Here is a 20,061-nt window from a genome sequence, read left to right as displayed (position 1 = left end):
TTAGATATTTGTATCTGCCACGATTACTTGTGCATGTGTTGTTTCCCCCTGATAGAATGGAAGCTCCATAAGAGTAAGGACTTGCCTTTTGTATTACCACAGCCTAGCAAGGTATCTGGTCCATAGTAGGTGCTGAATAAGTGCTTATAGTTTGATTATCTCATTTGATCCTCATAACAACCCATAGGGCAGGCCAGGCAGGTGGTACTGAGTACTGAGACTAAGGAAGTTGTTTCGTGGTCACAGAGCCAGTTAGTAAGAGTCGGTACTGGAAGCCAGGGTCCCTGACTGCATATCTAGTATGTTTTCTATAACACGCTGAGTCTGGGACAGATGGCCTTGGTCAAAATATGAGGCTGACCCTGGAGAGACCGAGGGATGACCTGACCTTTTTACTGTCTGAATATGGGGGGGAGCAGAAATGATCAGAGCCCCATGGGACTTGTTGGTTTGCTCTGCTGCCTTTGTGATGACTGCCCCACTCCTAGGCAAGGTTGGGATAAGCATTTTTGTCATACAGGTTTTTTAAAAACACACAAGGAAGATGAAAGGCTCTTGTTGTCAAGGGGAAAGAAAGGGATTGAGTGGATGGGCGTAAGGCTCCAGATAAGCTCCTGTTATCTGATCAGAGCTGTACATGGATAAAAGAAACGGCTCTCCTAGCAGGCTCTCTCCGGCCCTCTGATCGGCTCCAAGTGTCTGAGTTTTCTTGGTTTTATGTTGGATGGAAAGAGACATGGGAAGAGTACCCAGTCAGGGGCAAATCCAATGGAGAAGGAGCTCATGAGAAAGTTTGCCAGGCAGCCTGTGCTTGCTATGTTTGAGGCACTGTGCTAAACAAAAGCAGTCCCTGCCCACACATCCAAAGGAGGGATACAACGTGCCAGTGTACCATGTGCATGCGCGGTACATGCAGAGTAAATCGGAGGTCATCTCAGAGGGAAGGCATTAGCACTGTGGGAGGCAGAGCAGGAAAGGCTTCCTGCAGAAGGCAGAAATCGAGCTGAGTATTGAAGGAAGGAAGGAGATGAGGTGGTGGAGATGAGGAAGGGGAGTGTTCCAGGTCTGGGGGACAATCAGTTAAAACATATAGAGTCAGGAGAGAGAATGTTATGTGCAGGGAGGCCAGTTTGACTGAATTGTGCAGGGTGTGGAGAGGAGTGAAGCATAGGAAGACAAGAAAGAAGCAGGAATTTGACACCTGCTCTAAAGTGTTTTTATTCATAAATTGAGAAAGTGGACTTTCAAACATGAAATAATATAATTACCTTGAATTTATTTGTATTTATTTTGTATTTATCTTGAATATATCTTGAATACATGTGCTCCTAGGTATACATGTTGTGTCTCCCAATAGAATGTAAGTTTCTTGAAGAGGGGGACTACCTTTCTATCTCTGTTGCCTAGCATGGTGCCTGTAGATGCTTAGTCAATGTTTTTTTCATTGACCGGTTGATGCCTCCTAGGAAAACAAGAGCCAGGCCTTACAGTTCCAGTCTTTTGTCTGCTGTCAGGCCTTTTCCCTTCTGACCACCCATCTCCTCACTCACTTTACTGATGCCATCTTGCTCATCTAGGGCTGCCGATGACGATGGGGAGGAAGAGTCTGCAGCTCCAGGAACCAGGCAGACCCACGACAACCTCTATCGAGTGCACATGCCCAGCCTGTACAGCTGTGGGAGCAGCTACGGTAGTGAGACCAGCATCCCTGCAGCGGCGCACACTGTCAGCAATGCCCCTGTCACGGAGTACATGTGAGTTGATGGGGCCGAGCACTCCCCACCCCCCACAGCCAGAGTTTGCGGTGTGAGGCAGCGTAGTCCTCTGAGCCAACAATCCTCCCTCCCTCTAACTCTGGACTCAGCGCCTAACATTTAGATAGTTCTTTCAGGTTTGCAGAGGGCTGGATGTATTATTTTCCTCATCCTCATATGTCCTTATTCCAAATGGTTCTCTGAGGGAGGTGCTATTATTGTTCGATTTTGCAAAGGAAGAAACTGAGGCTAAAAGAATTAAGTAGCTTGCCTGGAGTCAGACAGCTAGTAAAATATTTGAGTTAGGATTTGAACACAAGTCTTCCTGACTCTGAGTCTAACACTCTATCATTGTACCACCTAGCTGCCTCTTAATGTCATGGATGGTGTGCCTCGTTACCCTTTGAACGTACATTGAAATGGGACCTCGAAAGAGCTGAATATTGAGTCCAAAGACCTGGTTCTGTTTCTGACTCACCTGTACTATGTGAAGGGAAGGATTAAATGATTCCTGAAGTCCCTTCTAGCTTTAACAAGCAGTGTGCTTAAAAAATGATAAGAGAGGGATGTATTGGGAATTGAAGGTGATGTTAAAACAAATGGCTATCAGGGCAGCTAGGTGGCACAGTGAATAGAGCACTGGCCCTGGAGTCAGGAGGACCTGAGTTCAAATCTGGCCTCAGACACATAACACTCACTAAGCTGTGTGACTCTGGGCAAGTCTCTTAACCCCAATTGCTTCACCAAAAAAACCAAAAACAAATGCTATCAATAAAAGGGATGGAAGAAGGGGGGGGGGAAGGAGAGCAAAAGAAAAGAGGAAAGGAGAAGGAGAGGAGAGGGAGGAAGAGAGAAGAGAGAAGGAGGGAAGGAGAGAGAGGGAGAGAAGAGAAGGAGGGAGAGAGAGGGAGGGAGGGGGAAGAATAGAGGGAGAGAGAGAGAGAGAGAGAGATCTTAAGATTTGGACCCCAAAGATGTAGATCTGAATGCAGGCTCTCCCTCTTGCTAGCTGTGGGACCATCATTAAGTCAACAAACCCTCTGAACCCCAATTTCTTCCTATTTAAATGGGATAATAATGCATAAGCTGCCTGTCTCATAGGTAAAAGAAAACACAGCATCAACTGTAAATTGCTGTACCAGTGAGGGTTTTTGTTGTTAGAGGCTGGTGAGGGAATAGGATTGTGCTGAGAGTCTGGTCATCACTGGAGGCTCAATTGGGCAGGGACAGGACCTGCCTCCCTCTCTCCTCCCCGAACCCTTCCCCCAATTTGGAGAGCACAGGTGTCCATTTGTTCCAAATCCATGATTGAAAACCTTGACAAAATACCTAATGAGCTAAGCAGGGACAAGAAAACTATATACACAATCATTCCAGCAGCCCAGGTGGCAAAAACAACCTCCACCGAACAATCCAAAATGAATGCTGCAACATTGCTAAGGACAGGCTTGGTCCCAAGGAAAAGATAGGAGAAGATCCTTCCCCTCACTCCTTGCAGAGATGCTGGGGAGTGGGTCCACCAGTGTGGACCCTTACATGGAATGTTAGATTTTTTTCAAAGTATTGATAGGTTTTGCTGACTTTTTTCCCCTCTTTTCCTCTTTGTTTTTGTTATAAGATATGGGTCTTTGAGAAGGAAGAAGAAGAAAGATTTAAAAATAAAAGATATCAGTAAAAATATGTTTTTTGGGGGATGGGGTTACAAAAGTACCTGGTTCCTGTGAAGCAGGATCCTAAGTACCCAAGGCAATAATAGGAAATACCTTTTCTTCCACAGTTGTGGGGATGGGAAGGGGGAATCGCCCAAAAGTCCTGCAAAGCCATGGTTAGCTCACACAAGTTCACATTCTTGCCCTTTTCCACAGGAGCCAGAATGCGAATTTCCAGAACCCTCGATGTGAGAACACTCCTCTGATTGGCCGAGAATCCCCACCACCTTCAGTAAGTCTAACTCTACCCAGAGCATTTAGAGGCAGAGCAGAGCCATGGCCTGGAGCCTCTGGCACACCTTAACCCTGGGGAGCACCAGCTGTGTGTCCCCTCTCATTTGTACCCAAGGTTCTGCATGGTGGTCAACTCAAGGCCTCCACCCAGGCTGCGCATGGAGGCCTCCAGGATGGGGGAAGGCCACCCATATCTCTGGCTTTCTCTCTTCTGACTTGTCTTTTGTTCAGCTGTGGTTTTATGTCTTGGGAAAAGTAGGGATGGAGAGGTAACATGGATAACTTTTTCCCCAAGAGCATCTGTGAAAAGGTCTTTGGGACAGGGGGAGGGGAAGGGACCTGACGAGGTCTCAAATTGGGAGGTAGCGAATCCCTCCTCTTGAGTTGAATTTTATTTCTTCTCACATCCAGGCTCAGACAGGCAGCCCTGACCCTGAGGGCATTGGGCCTAGGTGTAGACCCAGTATGGGTCAGCTGAAGTGCTAGACTGGCCACCCTGGCAGGGTCTACTCAGGAGCTTGAGGCCTGATGCTCAAAGTGCAGCAGGCTGTTGGTGGAATATAAGGTCTTGGAATTAAAAATGGCAGCAGACCATGACATGGTGAGTAGGTGGGAAATAGGGAAGACTTGGGTCCCTTACACGGACCCCAAAGGACTGGGGGAGATATGATACAATCCATTCTCCGCCTCTTTCTGAATTAGATCATCCTGGTTCTGTCTTCCCCTCTGGAGGAGAGAACATTCTTCCTTTCTCAGCCTTATGACTTCTATTGCCACCAAGACAAATGAGTTTTTCTCCACAGGCCTGCAAATCTCATCTGTTGACTTAGGTGGCTGCTCACGAATTTCAAAATATAGGTGAATGTAAGTTGTGGGGCCTGGGTGAGGGGGAGAGATGCTGGCAAGAGAATTTGTCCAGCTCGGTGGACAGACAGGGAAGAGGCTCCCGGATATCAAACAAGGTGGATGAGAAGGTCTTCTTCCAGGCAGGAAGCATCACCTCCAGCCCTTGGGGAAAAGGGAGAGGACCCTGAAAAGGGACAGTTTTCCACTTGATATAGTGGAACTAATCTTCTTTTTGTTTTCCAAGTCAAGAAATATCAGTCAGACAGAACAGACTACCTGCCCCTCACCCTCCAACCCTATCTACGTAGACTGCCAGAGTCATCCAGGCATTTCACTCATTCATTCATTCAACCAACCAACAGTTATGCTATGAGTATCCACCATGTGCCCTGGACTGTGAGGTATAAAAGAAGTTAGTATGTGATGGGGCCTGTATAGGAGCATATAGTCTCTCTGGGAAAGGACAGAACAGTTACGTGACAATATAAGGCAGTATATGACGAAGGCTGAAGTGAGTGGTAGGTACAGACATTATAAGAACTCCTGGGAGGGAGAGCTCAGAGGTCGGTAGGCAGGTAGAGCAGTCAGAGCCTTCATGAGAAGGGAATCATTGAGTTGGGTCTTTTGAAGGTGCTAGGCAGAGAAGAGAAATGATCAGAGTCCAGCCCAAGCCCCTGCAGCGTGGTCAGTGTGGCACGGTCAGCAGCCTCCACTGCCGGATGGGAGAAGGAGAGCTGCAAGGAAGTCACTCTGCAATACTGCAGTGACACGTCTGGGTGATGGATGAGTCTGTTGTGGTTGTCTTCTTTCGCTCTCTCCTCTTTCCCCCATGCCCCCATCACTCCCACCTCCTTCCCTCGTTCCTTCTGTCCTTCCCTCCCTCCCCGTTCCTGCAGGGGGTCTGCGCCCTTCTGCCCATCATGGCCCCATCTCGCTTGCTCTGTGTTTTTCATGCCGGTTGAGGCTGCCCTCTCTTTTTTCTCTCTCTCCTGCGACATCACAGCTATATCTGGCTGCCATGGACAATAGTAGCCATATGAGCTGGCAGCTTAAGCCCTCGGACAGTTCAAGGACGTACTGGTAACAACAGCGCCCTCAAATGGAACAGGTACTGAAATAAGGTCCTTCTCGCTCCACCTCTTCCTTCCATTCCTGCACTCTCCTCCTCCCCCTCCTCTTCCTCTTCCTTCTCCCCGTTCTAGCTAAAGCCTTTACTTTTCACCTTTATTTCCATCCTTGCACCTTCCTCCTCCACACCCTTCCCACCAGGGGCAAAGCCCATTGCAAGACTCAGCCAGGGATTGGCTAAGGAGGCAGCATCCACCTCTGGGTCCCAGGCCCCAGCTGCCCATGAGCCCCTTGGCCTGCAGGGAACCTAGTCATGCCCCCTCCCTGCTCTCATGCCATGCCTAGAGCTTGTGAACTGCTGCTGTTGTCGTCACTGTGAGAGAAAAGGCCCCTTTCCTCCAAGGACATCCCAGTCATCCTCTTTAGGGGTCAGATAGAGCCTGATGATTTCTTTCCTGGCCCCATCCTGCCCTAAGTGGACCCCATGCTGGACTGATATAGACTTGACCCACGTCACCAGTGGTGTGTTGGTAAATGTTTAAAAACCAGTTCTCCAAGATGGCAGAGTGAAAGCAGTGACTTGCTTGAGCTCTCCCCCAAACCCCTCCAAATACTCATAAAAAATGGCTCTAAACAAAAAACCAGTTCTCCAAAAAACCAGCAGTACCACAACCGTAACCACCACACACACCACACACACATTAATGCTTTCCCATCGCTTTCTTAAGTTGTGTGACCTTGGTCAAGTCACTTTCCTTTCTTGACCTCAGTTTCCTTATCTGTAAAATTGAGGATAATAGGACCTACCTTACAAGGTTGTTGTGAGAATCAAGGTGTCAACCTTCAAAGCATTGTTTAAATGCTAGCTGTTATTATTATTATTATTACTTTGAATAGCATGTTAGCACAGACTTCATCCAAAAGAGCTATAAGAACCATAAGAAATTTTTAAGTAGTTGTGATAAATTCTGACCATAAAATAATTCCTACTAAGAGAAATGCTTTTGAGGCAGCTAGGTGGCACAGTGGATAGAGTGCTGGCCCTGGAGTCAGGAGGACCTGAGTTCAAATGTGGCCTCAAACACTTACTAGCTGTGTGACCCTGTACAGATCACTTAACCCCGATTGCCTCCCCCCACACAAATAAGAGAACTACTTTCAAGTTGATCTCCCCAAACCCTGTGAAACTCCATGAATCCAACCTCCCTGTAAATTCTGCCTCCCTAAGGCTCTCAGTTCATGACTCTGGCCTCTTCTACCACACACACTTCCTTTGTTCCTGGTATTCAGGGAAAGAGAGAAAGGGACTGTTCCAGGCACTACAGTTCTGATCACTCAATGGTATCAGCTGGGTATGATCTCAGACAAACTGAGCCAAGGACAAGTGGCGGGAGGGGGTGGGGGTGGAGACAGACAGAGAGAGAGAGAGAGAGAGTGAGCGCACCCAGAGAAGGGCAGCCGTTGGGAGATAGGTGGCCCTTCCCCCATGGCCGGGGTGGGCTTGGTGTCGGTGCCATACTAAGTCACTGTCTGTTTCGTCTGTGTGTCAGAAGGTCTGAATTGCTCCTTCTCCATTGTCCCTTTCCCTCATTCTCTCCTTCCTCTGCTGTCACCTCCCTCTGGATGCCATGGTCGCCTGCTTGGGTTGCATCTTGGTTTGGGGGCTCTGCTGGATTGGGGGGATCTCCAGGACAGGGGCTCCCCCAGCTCCAGGGCACCTGGAGGTGGAGCATGGCCAGGAATGCCAAGGCCTGGCCTGCCCTCTGCATGTTGCTGGTGCTTTGTGGAATGACCTGGCTCCATTCTTCCTCCCCCTTACCACTCCCTATGTCATCTGCTCTGAGCGCTTCTTGCTTCTTCCTTACCCCCACAGGTGCCCTGGCAGTGCCTGGGCAGGGCTGGGTATGATCCCCAGCCCCGCTATGATGGGCATGTTACCCTAGGACTGGTCTTATATAGACTTAGTCTGTCTTTACTTGAGAAAACAGCTACTTCTTCCTGCCGGCTGTGTTCTAGTAGGAAAAATGCTGGGCTAAGAGTGGGGAGGGCTGTGTTGAGTCCTGTCTCTGCTTCATGTGACCTAGAGCTAATTACTTAGTTTTCCTGTGCCTCAATGTCCTTTTCTGTAAAATGGAGGTGATCCTTCTTGGGGAATATTTATGGGAATAAAAGGAAAAAATCACTGTGAAAGCACTTTTGGAAAGTTATAAACTCACTGTAGGAATGCAATAGATTATTGGATTTGCTTTATTACTGGTGAAGGAGGTTCCACTTGGAAGCTCCTCATTGTCTAAGGGGCTCCTTCCCCTTATTCATGCACAGAGACCCCCCTTTGCCCTTGGCTTCATGTATAGTCCACGGTTCATGTTATAGTCCATGTTATAGCTGTGCAAGCCGCTGGCCTTCCTATCTCTCTGGTCACCTCTTCACTGTGCCCAGAGTACTTGAATGCCCATTCACCCGACAGAAGAGTTGAAGCAAGGTAATCTGGGGAGGACTTGATGGCCTTGAATAACTGAGTTATTTAATTCAAGAATTTCCATTTTAATAATGGTTTCCTTCGACCCAGAACTTCTCACAGGTAACAAAGTGGCCTGCTTGAACTCGGTTCCATCTTTTGTGCCATTCAGCAAAGATATAGTTGAAGGAGACTCAGGGAGAAAAGAAATGAAAAGCAGAGATCATAATAACCCTACAGGAACCCATCATTCCTGAGTCACCCCAAGCAGACTAGTTGCAGGTTTGACCTCAGAGCCTACTGCTGGGTGAGAAGAGGAGGATTTATAGGTAGGTTTTCCCCATATTCCCAGGGTACAGTTCTGGTCTATACCTAAGGAAGTTGGATTGTATCCTTGGGATATCCATCCATCCATCCATCCATCCATCCATCCATCCATCCATCCATCCATCCATCCATCCATCCATCTATCCACTCATCCATCCATCCATCCATCATCCATCCATCCATCCACTCATCCATCCATCCATCCATCCATCCATCCATTTATCCATTAAGTGTTTACTAGTCCCATAGCAGTTTTTGCCACATGATTTTGTCATAGTTGGGAGGATTAAGTCCAGCCTCCATTCTTTTAGCCACTGAAGCACAAAAGGTTTCAGGGTATTCTCAGGATTTTGGATGCATGGTATCTAACTCTGTGGGAGTTAATCTTGTCTTGCCTTCTCCAACCTTCCATGAATCTGCTTGATAATGACTTAACAGAGAGGAGTTGGGTTTCTGGTCTTGCTTGCTTTTTTTGTCTCACGAACCTGACACTTCCTCCTTTTACCTAGTTTGGGGGCCTTTCTTTTTAGACATTATTTAAGGGGTGTAATTTTTGACAGACTTCTGAGACATGCAACCTTGGGTTCCTTTCCTCCCAGATCTGCCATGTCTCATCATGGGTCCGTCCTCCTCTTGCTTGGGCGTGGTCTGTGTGGCCACCAGTAAAGACATCTTGTCTCCTGCATTGGAAAGATTCTATTTCTTCTCCACCATTTTTGTAGAGTATGAGAAAATTATGTCTGAAAGAGAACTTAGGGTCATCCAGCCAAATCCCCTACTTCACCGTAGCAGGATTTGAACCCTTGATCTCAGTCCCCTAGTTCCTTCCCTAGTCTTAGAGTCTTCTAGTGATGGAGATGGAGGCATCCACTTCACCTTCAACCTTCAGGAAGTAGACCTGCCAGTTGCAATGTTTACAAGGATTTCTCCTGTGCTTATTTCCAGTACCCTTGGATTTACTCCTTAATTCCTTATCTCAGACCAGAGTCTACAAGGAACGATTTCACCTCTTCCTCTCTTTCCATTAGCTCCTCTGGTATCCAGTCTCTTCTTTAACTTGATGCACCTCCATAGGCCTCGACAAAAGGCCAGTTTCCTGCGTAGAATACTGACTACTAGTATGCTCCTGCCACCTTCTCCCTGCCAGCAGCTGTTTCCTGAACCTTGCTCCCACTTAGGTGATGCCCACTTTGGTTTGAGAAATAGAGTCCTTTGGCCTTTCCGCGTGGCCAAAAAGCAATGGGATAGGGGCAGCTAAAGGAGACTGTGGATTCTCTATATCCTAGAGAGCCTCAAGAAGAGAATGGGTGACTATCTGGCCCTGGCTGGTTTAGGGCTTTCCTCCTGCCTGAAGGAAAATGAATTTGATTCATGTAACTGTAAGAAGTTTCTCCCAGCATTCTAGTTCTTGACCTTTCTCTGCAGACTGGGGTATGTGACAGAGGAAGAGGCTGGAGAAAACTTTGCTAGGGATTAGAACGTCATCACAGCCCTGGACCAATGTGAATATCCCCCTCACTGGGAACAGGAGGCCAGCGAGAAGGGGCGACTTCTTGGGGCACTAGCTGACAGTTGTGTCCTGCTTAAGAGAAATTTCCATGGTGGATTGGGGGGGAGGTATCCCCAAAGAGTCTTTTCTCTTTTCTTTTTCTGATGAGATCTTTTTAGGAATAATCCCAGGAAGGTTATGGAAGGGATATGGAGGATATGGAAGAGTCCTCTCTTCCATGAACTACAACCTAGGTTGCAATAGTCTGGGTATTTGGCCTGATCACTCAAAGAGTGCCTCATGCAATAATGTATGAATTCCTTTGCCTACAGATTTCCCCATGTACTCCATTCTGAGGGCCATATCATAGGGTGCTAAGATTTAGAGCTGGAAAGGCCCTCAAAGCTCATCGTATCCAAAACCCTCTTTTATGGATGAGGAAACTGAAGCCCAGAGCAATTAAGTTACTTGCCCCAAGATCCCACAGGTAGTAGATAATAGAGCAGAGATTTGAATCTAAGTCTTCTGACTACAAGTGTCTATGACAGTTTCTGTTCCTGTCCTCTGGGAAGTCCTGAGAGCACCCGAGGCTTCTTTTGACAGCCTCAATTCTCGACTCGAATTTGAATTTTACCCTTTAGAGCAGGGTTCTTAACTTATTTTTTGTGTCATAGGCCCACAATTTGGCAGTCTGGTGAAGCCTATGAACCCCTTCTCAGAATAATGTTTTTAAATTTAAATTTAAATAAAATATATATAATTACAAAGGAAACTAATTATATTGAAATACCATTGGCAAAATATTTTAAAAGTTTGCCAACCCCAGGTTAAGAACTCCTGCTTTAGAATGATTTTACCTGTCTCAAGAAACATGAAAAGTAAGCCTCGCTTACTTTGTAAATCTGAAAGAGCCGACATGGAATCATTGTATCTAGGAAGCAGAGTACTTGGGAGTCTATACCCAGCATGGCCATTTACCGGTCTTGACCTTGGGCAAATCACTTAAAGTGTCTGGCCCCAGTTTCTTTCTTTGTAAAATGAAAGAGGAGGTAGATGAGAGAGATGATCTCAAAGATCCCTTCTACCTTTGACATTTTTCTATAATGTTATGGCTTATTCAGAATTTCTGGATGTTCTGCAACCTGAGATCATATTCCCCTGGAGTACTGTGAAAGCTGCCTGATTCCAGGTGGCAGGAAGAATGTCCCCCTCTCCCAGTTTAGAGGCCAGGGCAGCACTAGATGCCAGGCCATTGCTTCCTCTTGGGCAGGCTTACTGCTTTGGGAGGGTAGTTGTATCCCTGACCAATTCCATCTACATCTTTGCCAACTCCAGCACCGGGGAGAGAAGGAGGGGGAGAGAGAGGAGAGAAAGGGGAAGAGAGAAGGACAGAAAGGAGAGAGAGAGGAGGCTATATTATTTGGCTGGGCATGAAGATAGGGAAGAGAGAGATGAGAGAAAGGGGGAGGGGGGAGAGAGGAGAGATAGAGGAAAGAGGAGGAGATAGAGGAGAAAAGGGGGAGGGAGGAGAGAGAGGAGAGGGAAGAGAGAGAAGGTGGGGGGAGAGAGGGAAACCATATTAGTGGGGTGGCCTCTATGGGTCCCTGCCATATGGCCCCCACGGCCCCAGTCTTTCATCTGAGAGACAGAATGTGTCCTTGTTTTGTCCTTCAGGCTTAGAGATTGCAAACCGCCTCTAGGAAAACATCATGGCCTAGTAGACAGAGAACTGGACTTGGAATGGGGAACAGTTGAGTTCAAGTCCTAACTCTGGTATTTCCTGGCTCTCTGACCCTGGACAAGTCACTGAGCTCCTCCCTGCTCAGTGATCTAGGATGATAAGTCACAGAGAAGGTGCCAAGCCTTCATTGGTAGAGGGAGTTTCTTTGTCTACTAATTTCCCATACGAGTGAAATGAAATCACAGGTCAAAACCAGAAAAGCAACAACAAACAAAAACTGTCCCGATTCTCCTAACTCGAATTCTGGGCCCGCTACTCAGGAATTGAAGCCAAGAAGGAGATTGTCCCCTGTGTGGGGGCTAACAGGTGACTTTGGGTCAAGAGCAGGTCATGTTGGTTACCCTCCTTTGGGTCTCTCAAGTAGAGGCTGACCCCTGGTGAGGAGGGCAGAGGACTGGCCCCCTGCGGGTGCCCAGGAGTGACTCAGAGTGTGACAGACATACTGCTTTGACCCTTGGCTAGGCTATATTATTTGCTGGGCGCGAAGATCAAGGGAAATCAAGTCTCTGGAAACCCAGAGCTGATGATGTTGACAGAAGCTGGGCTTGCTCTGGACACGCCTTCCCTCCCAACAAAGCTGTCTTGACACTGATCTTTTGTTTTGTTTTGTTTTGTTTTGTTCCTTCTTCTAGTACACCTCCAGCATGAGAGCCAAATACCTCGCTACCAACCAACCTCGCCCTGACTCCAGCAGCGGGCATTAGACACCGATCGCAAATGTGCCAACTGCCCCCCTGCCTCCCTGTGCTCCCTTGCCAAACCACTCTGCTTCCCTCCCTCCACTCCTCCTGATGCTGGCGCTGTACCTCCTGCTTCTGCTGCTCCCAGCATCTGGCCACTGGGACCCTGAGAGGCCAAGGACCACCAGGGAATGAGCCCAGTGAGAGGGCAGGGGCTCGTGGGGCAGCTAAGGACTCACCTTCTGGCCTCCATGAGCTGCACAGGTCACGGGCCCAGATTCATGTGCTTCTTCCATAAGCCAAATGGGAATATTAACAGATCTGTTTCCTACTCCTCTTCTTCCTCTTCCTCTGCCTCATCCATCTCTGTCCCGTCTGCAGAAGGAAAAGATGCTTTGGAGGTCTGGGCTCTGGAGTGATTCCTAACGGTGCTTCTCATTCATTCTGGACCAGCTTCAAGTTATGAGGGCTCTCAGTCCAGGGTATCCTTGTCCTGGTCAGGAAAACAGTCTCATATGCATCCTTTTGTGACCCAAACATACATGCACTGACCCAGATGTACACATGCCCATGCTGACCCAGCCTCATGTACCCATGCTGACCCAAACACCCTCACTTTGACCTAAATATGTACCCTTACACTGACCCAGATAGATGCTCACTTGGACACATATTCTTTTTACCATCAAATATAAGCTCCCTCACGCACACACATATTTTCTCACACCTATGAGGAGACACATACACACACTTTCTGTCTCTGTGTCTCTCTCTGTCTGTCTCTCTGTCTCTCTGTCTCTCTGTCTCTCTGTCTCTCTGTCTCTCTCTCTCTCTCTCTCTCTCTCTCTCTCTCTCTCTCTCTCTCTCTGTCTCTTTGTCTCTCTCTCCCTCTCTGTGTCTCTCTCCATCTGTCTCACTCACGCATGCACGCACGCACCCACGAGCCATGCTTCCTAGCTTACCACTTTTAGCTTCTTGTTAGAGGCCTTACTCCAGAGAGTTAGTCACCATCTGTGGAGGGGTGGATTGTGAGTCATGGTAAGAACCTCTGCCTCGCCTCCCCTCCCCTTCAAAGCCAAGGTCATTTTCTCACTGCCTTCTCTTTTCCCTTCTCTGGTCCTCACCTTTGTCTCCCGGAGCCTCTGAGACAATAGTGTTTAAATTCCTTGTCCATGTTAGGGTGAGCATCAGGTGTCTGGTGCCAGACCAAAGGCTTGGGCCCTTCATTTCCCTGGCCTTCCCCTAACCCTGGGTTGCCCCTCTGCCCCTGTCTCCTCTCCAGTGTGGCTATCCAGATCCTACCAGGAGTCAGCAGGAGCTGTCTACCCCCTTGGTGCCAAATTTTTTTTTTTTTTTTGCACTAATCACATTTGTAATCTCTAGGCAGAACACTTTATTGGTGTTTCAGAGATATGGGCCAGATGAGAGATCCTTAGGGTATAGTGGTTGCTGCTGGACTATTTCCTTGCTCCCTTCTTTTTTTCATTTTTTTTTAAACCCAGGAATAGAAGCATTGCCCTCCCAGCAAGATCTCTGGGAGGCTGGGATTTAGGTCCCTGCTTCTCTAGGCCTCTTTTTTGCTTGCATCAGAAATAGAAAGCCAAGGACTCATGAGCCAGCTGTGAATGGGAGATGTGTCCCCTCCCTTCTCCTCCTGCTCTTCCCGGCTCTAACCACTAACCTCACTTCCCACATGTCCCTGGACTCCTCAGACCACTGGGCCTGGATAGCAGGGAGGAGCAGGGCTAGGACCGGCGGCTTTGATGGTAGCCTGAGTCCAAGGCCCCTTGCTCCCAGAAGAGATGCCTCAGCCAGGCCAGCACCCCTCCGCCTCCACCTCTTCCTCGTCCAGAAGTGTTACCCAGACTGTGGTGTCCAGGTTGGAGAAAGCAATGAATCTAGATACATGGAGGAAGGGGAGATTTTAATCTTCTACTAATGGGGTAAAATGGCTCCAGCAAAGTGCTCAAGAGAGAGAAGCAGCCAAGATGTTCCTTGTTCTGGAGATTCTATGAACAAAGTGTGCCTCCAACAATCCCAGTCTTTTCAGCCATTCTGTGTGGCCTCTGTGTAGTTGTGCTGTAAACTTGAGAGAAGAGTGACCCACAAGACGGTTGAACAGGCATCTTAAGTTCCTTCTGTTTGAAGTATGAGCTAGGGCTGGCTGCTGAACCTCTGTGTCTCAGTCTCCCCGTCTGTGAAATGGGAATGAGACATCTACCCTAAGGTGCTTGCTGCCTCGGTGTGCAGAATACTCGTGACATATTCTGCTTCCCTTCTTCTTTTTTTGCCAGAAAGCTAGGGAGAGCCGCCATCTTCCTTCCCTCCATCTCATCTCCTCTCCCTCGTACCACCTACTTACTTGGCAAACTGTTTACATAAGGTATCTAGGCCCAAAGAGCCTAGAGTAGATCCAAAGTGCTGGACTCTCTGGGTTAGGGGCCATCTAGCATAGGCCAAAGGGAGCCTAAAACTTTGTGTAGTGAGGAGAGGAAACATCAACTGAAAGCTCATGATTGGTCGCTTCTGTGGCAGGCAGCTAAGACAAGCAGGTGAGGGGACCCACATTCCCGTTTTTACTGAAATGACCGATGCTTACATCTCCCTGGGCCATTTTAAAAATCTTTCCTCTCCTGTCTGTATGCTCCCTACCCCCTTTCTGTTTGTACCCCTCATTAATGGTCCCTGGGCACTTAAGAGTTAGGCTAGAACAGCAATTCTCAAAGCATAGTCTGGGGACCCATGGGGTAAGACCCTTTCATAGGGTCCTCAAAGAAAAAACTATTTTCATAATGCTAAAATGTTTTCATTTCTAATATGGTAAGCATCCATAGATATAACCCATATATTAGCAAAAGCTCTTTGGAGGGGGTGCTCAATAATGTTTAAGAAAAGTGTAACGGGGTCCTGAGACCTGCTAGGCACAAAAGAACAAGGTAGGGTCACAATGACAGCTCTGTTTCTGAGAACAAAGAAGTTTCCAGAGTGTAAAGGGGTTGGCGTGGCCCATACTGAGAAGGCTTTAGTTTCATGGGAGCAGCAGGAAGATAAGAGCCCCATCTGGAGCCAGGTTTTAGGTGGCCAAAGTCCTCCCGAATACCCATCACTGAGGGCTATGCTACATGCTGCCTTCTCCCTGCGCACCTGATGATTCAAAAAAAAAAAAAAAAGAGCAGGCAGGGCAGTCTCTCTCCAGAGACCTCAGCACTCGACAGACAGGACAGGACCACCTGGAATAAAGTCCCTGGAAGTGGAGGCTGTGTTTCAGAGGCCAGAAGAAAGTTGCTGCCTGTGTCAGGGGATCCCTCATGGGGAAAACCAACTTGTGCTATGACAACCTGGTCTGCCACCCATCTTCTTAAAGACCTACTTCAAAGGATGCCAGGCTAGGTGGTGGAAACATGGCAACAACGGTACAACCTAGAAGCAGCTAGTGGTCCTCCAGTGCCGTTGAGAAACCCCAGGGGGTGTCTGGAAGGGAGATCCTTTGACTCAGCCCCTCATCTGACCTCAAACTCCTTCAGGGAAGGCACCACGGTTTTCTAAGTCTGGTGAGGTGCCTATCCCCCAGGGCATGCTGTGGTGGCTCACACCTCCGTTCACAGCAGCTCCTTCCGATATCCCTAGTGGTGGAGTTAGGAGCAAGGCAACAATTTCCTCTTGGTCCTTCTGGACCTTTTTTTTTTTTAACCACTCATGTGAGCTGCTGGCCTCCTATCTCTGGGCCACAGACAGCCTCCTGAACATTATCACTAAGACATCTTGGAAGCTGCCATCATGAACTTCCTCTGTGTGAAACATCTCTAGTCCTCTCTCTTCCCTTCTGTCACTGCATTCTGGACATGGATGTGACTGAGCCTGGGCTGTCTTTTTTTTAGAAGCACAAACATTAATTATCAGCTTTGTCTGGTATGTTCAGCTTTTTTCCATCGCATCCTTATGAGCAAAAAAAAAGAAAAAGAAAAAAAAGAACCCACCACTGATCAAACCAACCACCTCCCGCAAAAAAAAAAAAAGCAAAAAAGCAAAAAAAAAAAAAAGCCCTCCAGTTCAGGGAGGGATGGGGGCCTGTGGACTATTTTTTCCCAAGCACATGGACATCTCCACAATGTGAATGTAAATAGCATGTTGAACTCCTGGGTCCAGTGTTCAAGACTGCATTGTACTCGTTAAAAGAAATCAAACTCCAGACTTGGCTGTGAATTTCTCGTGCTGTCTTGGGAATCTTTAACTGTAGTGTTTGTATCCTGTCTGTAATCTTTTAACTTAGTTAATTTTACTTACCTGTATGGAAAAGAAAAAAAAAGGGGGGGGTTCAAACCGAAAACTCAGCACTTGGAATGGGGCTTTTGCAACACCCAGCTAGCATCCTAGGCAGACAAAGTGCCTTAGGCCGCTACCTTCAATTGGTTTGAATTATTTTTAACCCCTTCCCTCCCCCAGATGCCTCCCTTGCCCCTCTCAGACCCCAATCTGACTTCTAAATGTAAGTTTTCTTTATCCCAGAAGTCAATGTGTCTTCCGTCTGTCCCATGGAACTTATTCCTTGGCCATTGCTTGGTGGGGTGAAGAAAACCAGCTCCAGGGCCATAACCAAGGCAAGGTAGCTGGGGCTCTTTCCCAGGGCTCTAAGATTTAGAGGATGCCAAAAGCACCATCCCAAGATTCTATCTTCCTGGTGACTGTACCCCAGTTGAAGTAACCTTTCCCCATTCCAGACACAAAAATTTCTAGTTATGTCTATAATATTTTCAATTGTTGTAATTTCATTCCTTCTCCTCCTACCCAGCCAGAAGGGACTGGGCAGTTATGGACACTCCTGCTTCACCATAGGCATTCATAGCCTTAGACTGATCCTGATGTGATAGGAGAGGAAACATTTCAGTTTTCCTTTTAGGGTGAAGATCTTTTTATCTGATTTCAACCCTAGAAGCCTCACAGGAATGGAGGAGTGAAGACTGGGAGGGAATTTTGGTTATCTCCCTCCCAACTTTGGGGATAAAAGGTTTTCATTCACCGCTTCCTCCAAGTGGTTCAGCAAGAGGGAGGGGACAGTCGCTAGCTGAGTCATATGCAGAATATACCTAGGAGTCCTGGAATATGAACAGAAATGGGAATGGTTCTGAATGGAGGCATAAACCCAGATTTCTTCCAGTGAGGGAGAGAGCAGGGCTTGCTCTGGTCCTCTTTTTCCCTGGTAGCTCACTAGGCTGAGAGTAGACAGAGGTTTCCCTGCCCTACCACTCCATCCCTCCCTGGAGTGAATCCTGGCTTTGTTCCTTAGCTTAGCTTGGAAAGATTGTGGCCTAACTCAAGGAAAAGTGTGTTTCCCAGCAAACCAGCTGGCCTCACCACCCCCTAATTCACGTCACTTCTTGTTCAAAGGCTCCCTTATCACCAGTTGGGGTAGAGGGATTTCGTTGAATGTCTTAGACCCCAGACTGACCCGTCTTGAGTAATTGTCCAAAGCCCCTGGAGGACCTTCACCCTCCAACACAATTTAGTTTTGTTCCCATCAAGTTCTTAGAATAAGGGAGTTGATAAAACAACATATTCTCCATTGGTCCCAGCAACTGATCTTCCCGACTTTGCCATAAAGGCAGAGATTGATTGCTGGAAACAAAACGGGATGCAGAAGGAGGAGGACACCATTCCTGCTCCCTTTGACTTAGAGGGCAGGGAGGTGGGGGGACTGACTAACATCCCTGAGGGCTACCCTCTGTACCCATCTCACTATGCAATTCCAAAACAGCATTTTCCTTCCAAACCCCAAGCCCCATCAATGGATGCCTCCCTTGACCCCAATCAGCTCCCAGAGACCCCCTCAGGGCCAGGCCCCAAGGTCAAGGCCATAGAGAATAGCTTCTCTGATAAGAGGGTGTTGGTGGGACTTGACTGGTCAACCTGTCCTTGAGCCTTTTGTACTGATTTTGTTTTTGTTGTTTTTAACCATCATGGTTGTATATCATACCACTTTATATGCGTTATATATAATATATAAATATATATATGATTTTTTTAAAGGAAATGCTCAACTTCCTAGTTTTTTTTTCTCTTGCAAGTCCCTAAACTTGCCCCAACACGTTTTTAAATTGTGAGGGTTGAATTGAGGCTTGAACCTGTTCTTGTATTTTTTTTTTCATTTAACCTTGGTAGTTTCATGGATGTACTGTAGCTTTTTTTTACTGGGTTTTTTGGTTGCTTTATTTTTGTTTTATTCTATTTTCTTTCCTTTTTTTTTGGCAAATACTAAAAACAAAATCTCTTCAATGTAATTTCTGTGGTTTCTATTCAGCTTGGGTTTAATGTTTTAAAATAAACAAATGAAAGAAACAAACCGTCTCCTTTTTGTAAGGGATCTCCTTTTGCTGCTTCTTGATGGCATAGAAGATGACTGGAGAAAGCTGAATTAGTTTTCCCAAAACAGAATGGATGGAATGACCAGAGATGGTGCACCAAGGTCTGAACTGTGATGTTTGACTATTAGTGAACTGGACAACCTGGGGCCAGCCTTTCAGGCCTGCATTTACACACAGATTCAGAAAATGGGTAAAGCCTGAAAAAAAAAAAAAGGGGCTGGGCTGTGAGATCCAGTTTAGCTCTACCAGTGTTTCTCACTCAGTGCGTAAGCAGACATTTGCAAGGCCTTCAGACTTTCCCAGCTCCAGAGATGACTGATTGACCAGTGAAGAATGATAGATTCAGGGGGCAGCTAGGTGGTGCAGTGGATAGAGTACCAGCCCAGGAGGACCTGAGTTCAAATCTGACCTCAGACACATAATGCTTACTAGCTGTGTGACCCTGGGCAAGTCACTTAACCCCATTTCCTAAAACAAACAAAAAGAATGATAGATTTGGAGTCAAGCAGACCCTACATTCAACACTGCACTACATTGACTCCCGCGGAATTCCATTGCCTTTCTGTTCCTCAACTTTGTCATAGGTCCCTCCCAGCTCTAAATCTGTGTTATCATATAATCTTCTTGAGTATGAATTACTCCAGATGGAAAAAGAGAATTACCTGTTGTTGTGATGGCTTCCCCCCATGCCCCAGGATGTCAAACAGATAAGTTAGATGACACACATGGATGAATGCCCTATGGTAAAGAGAGGCGTCACCAACCCCAGCCATCCTTCCCAGTCACTGCCATGGGACCCTGAATGGGGCCTTTTTAATACTGTGCCCAGAGCACTGTGGCTACTTAAGATATATATGCGGATGGTCATATAATTGTTGTGTATGGTTTCAAGAAGCAGCAGAGAGACCCTTCAGCTGCCCAGAAAATAAGGAAATCCTGGCTGGTATGTGAAGATGAAGAAGTAAAAAGTTCTTCATTCCAATGAAAACAAAGGTCCAGTCCCTACCCTAGTGATCGAATGATCTGGATGGATCTCAGGAGGTTCCCCCAGGAGTCCATATATTGGGAGCCAAACTGGCCTAGCCAGTGCTCACTGCTCTATCCTAATGACTTAAAAAAAAAAATCAAACCAGTCTGGAGAGACCAAGGCCAAGAGGGAATATTACAGGTCTCTAAAGTCATGCCGTGGTTGTCATAGTTGTAGCTGTTTAATGCTATGGTTGGATAAATAGGGAGTGAGGGGCCCCTCGAAGTTCAAAAAAGATAGTCATGGGACAAATAAATATGACATCACACAGTGCATCTCACAGTCCTCTCCTCTCCTCCCTTAGAATAGGCTAGAGTATATAGAGTGAGGTATTCAGGGTATTATTTTTTTTATTTTACTTTTTATTTT

General features: G+C 47.1%; 1 protein-coding gene across 2 annotated transcripts in view; it reads left to right on the top strand.

Annotated features, from left to right (window-relative positions):
• The window catches only part of TTYH3 (tweety family member 3), a 241,389-nt gene that overhangs the window by 169,610 nt on the left and 51,718 nt on the right, over positions 1 to 20,061 (top strand). The window contains exons 12-14 of one of the 2 annotated variants that reach the window (XM_020975229.2): positions 1,578 to 1,754; positions 3,620 to 3,695; positions 12,259 to 18,643. In XM_020975229.2, the coding sequence (XP_020830888.1) occupies positions 1,578 to 1,754; positions 3,620 to 3,695; positions 12,259 to 12,330 (325 nt within the window). In that variant the 3' untranslated portion in view covers positions 12,331 to 18,643. Of the gene's footprint in view, positions 1 to 1,577; positions 1,755 to 3,619; positions 3,696 to 12,258; positions 18,644 to 20,061 lie in introns of those variants that run through there. The other variant, XM_078152926.1, reaches the window with a different exon arrangement.

Source organism: Phascolarctos cinereus, unplaced genomic scaffold, assembly GCF_003287225.1.
Source record: "Phascolarctos cinereus isolate Bilbo 61053 unplaced genomic scaffold, phaCin_HiC Scaffold_4;HRSCAF=312, whole genome shotgun sequence".
NCBI lineage: Eukaryota > Metazoa > Chordata > Mammalia > Diprotodontia > Phascolarctidae > Phascolarctos > Phascolarctos cinereus.
This window is presented reverse-complemented; position numbering and strand designations above follow the sequence as displayed.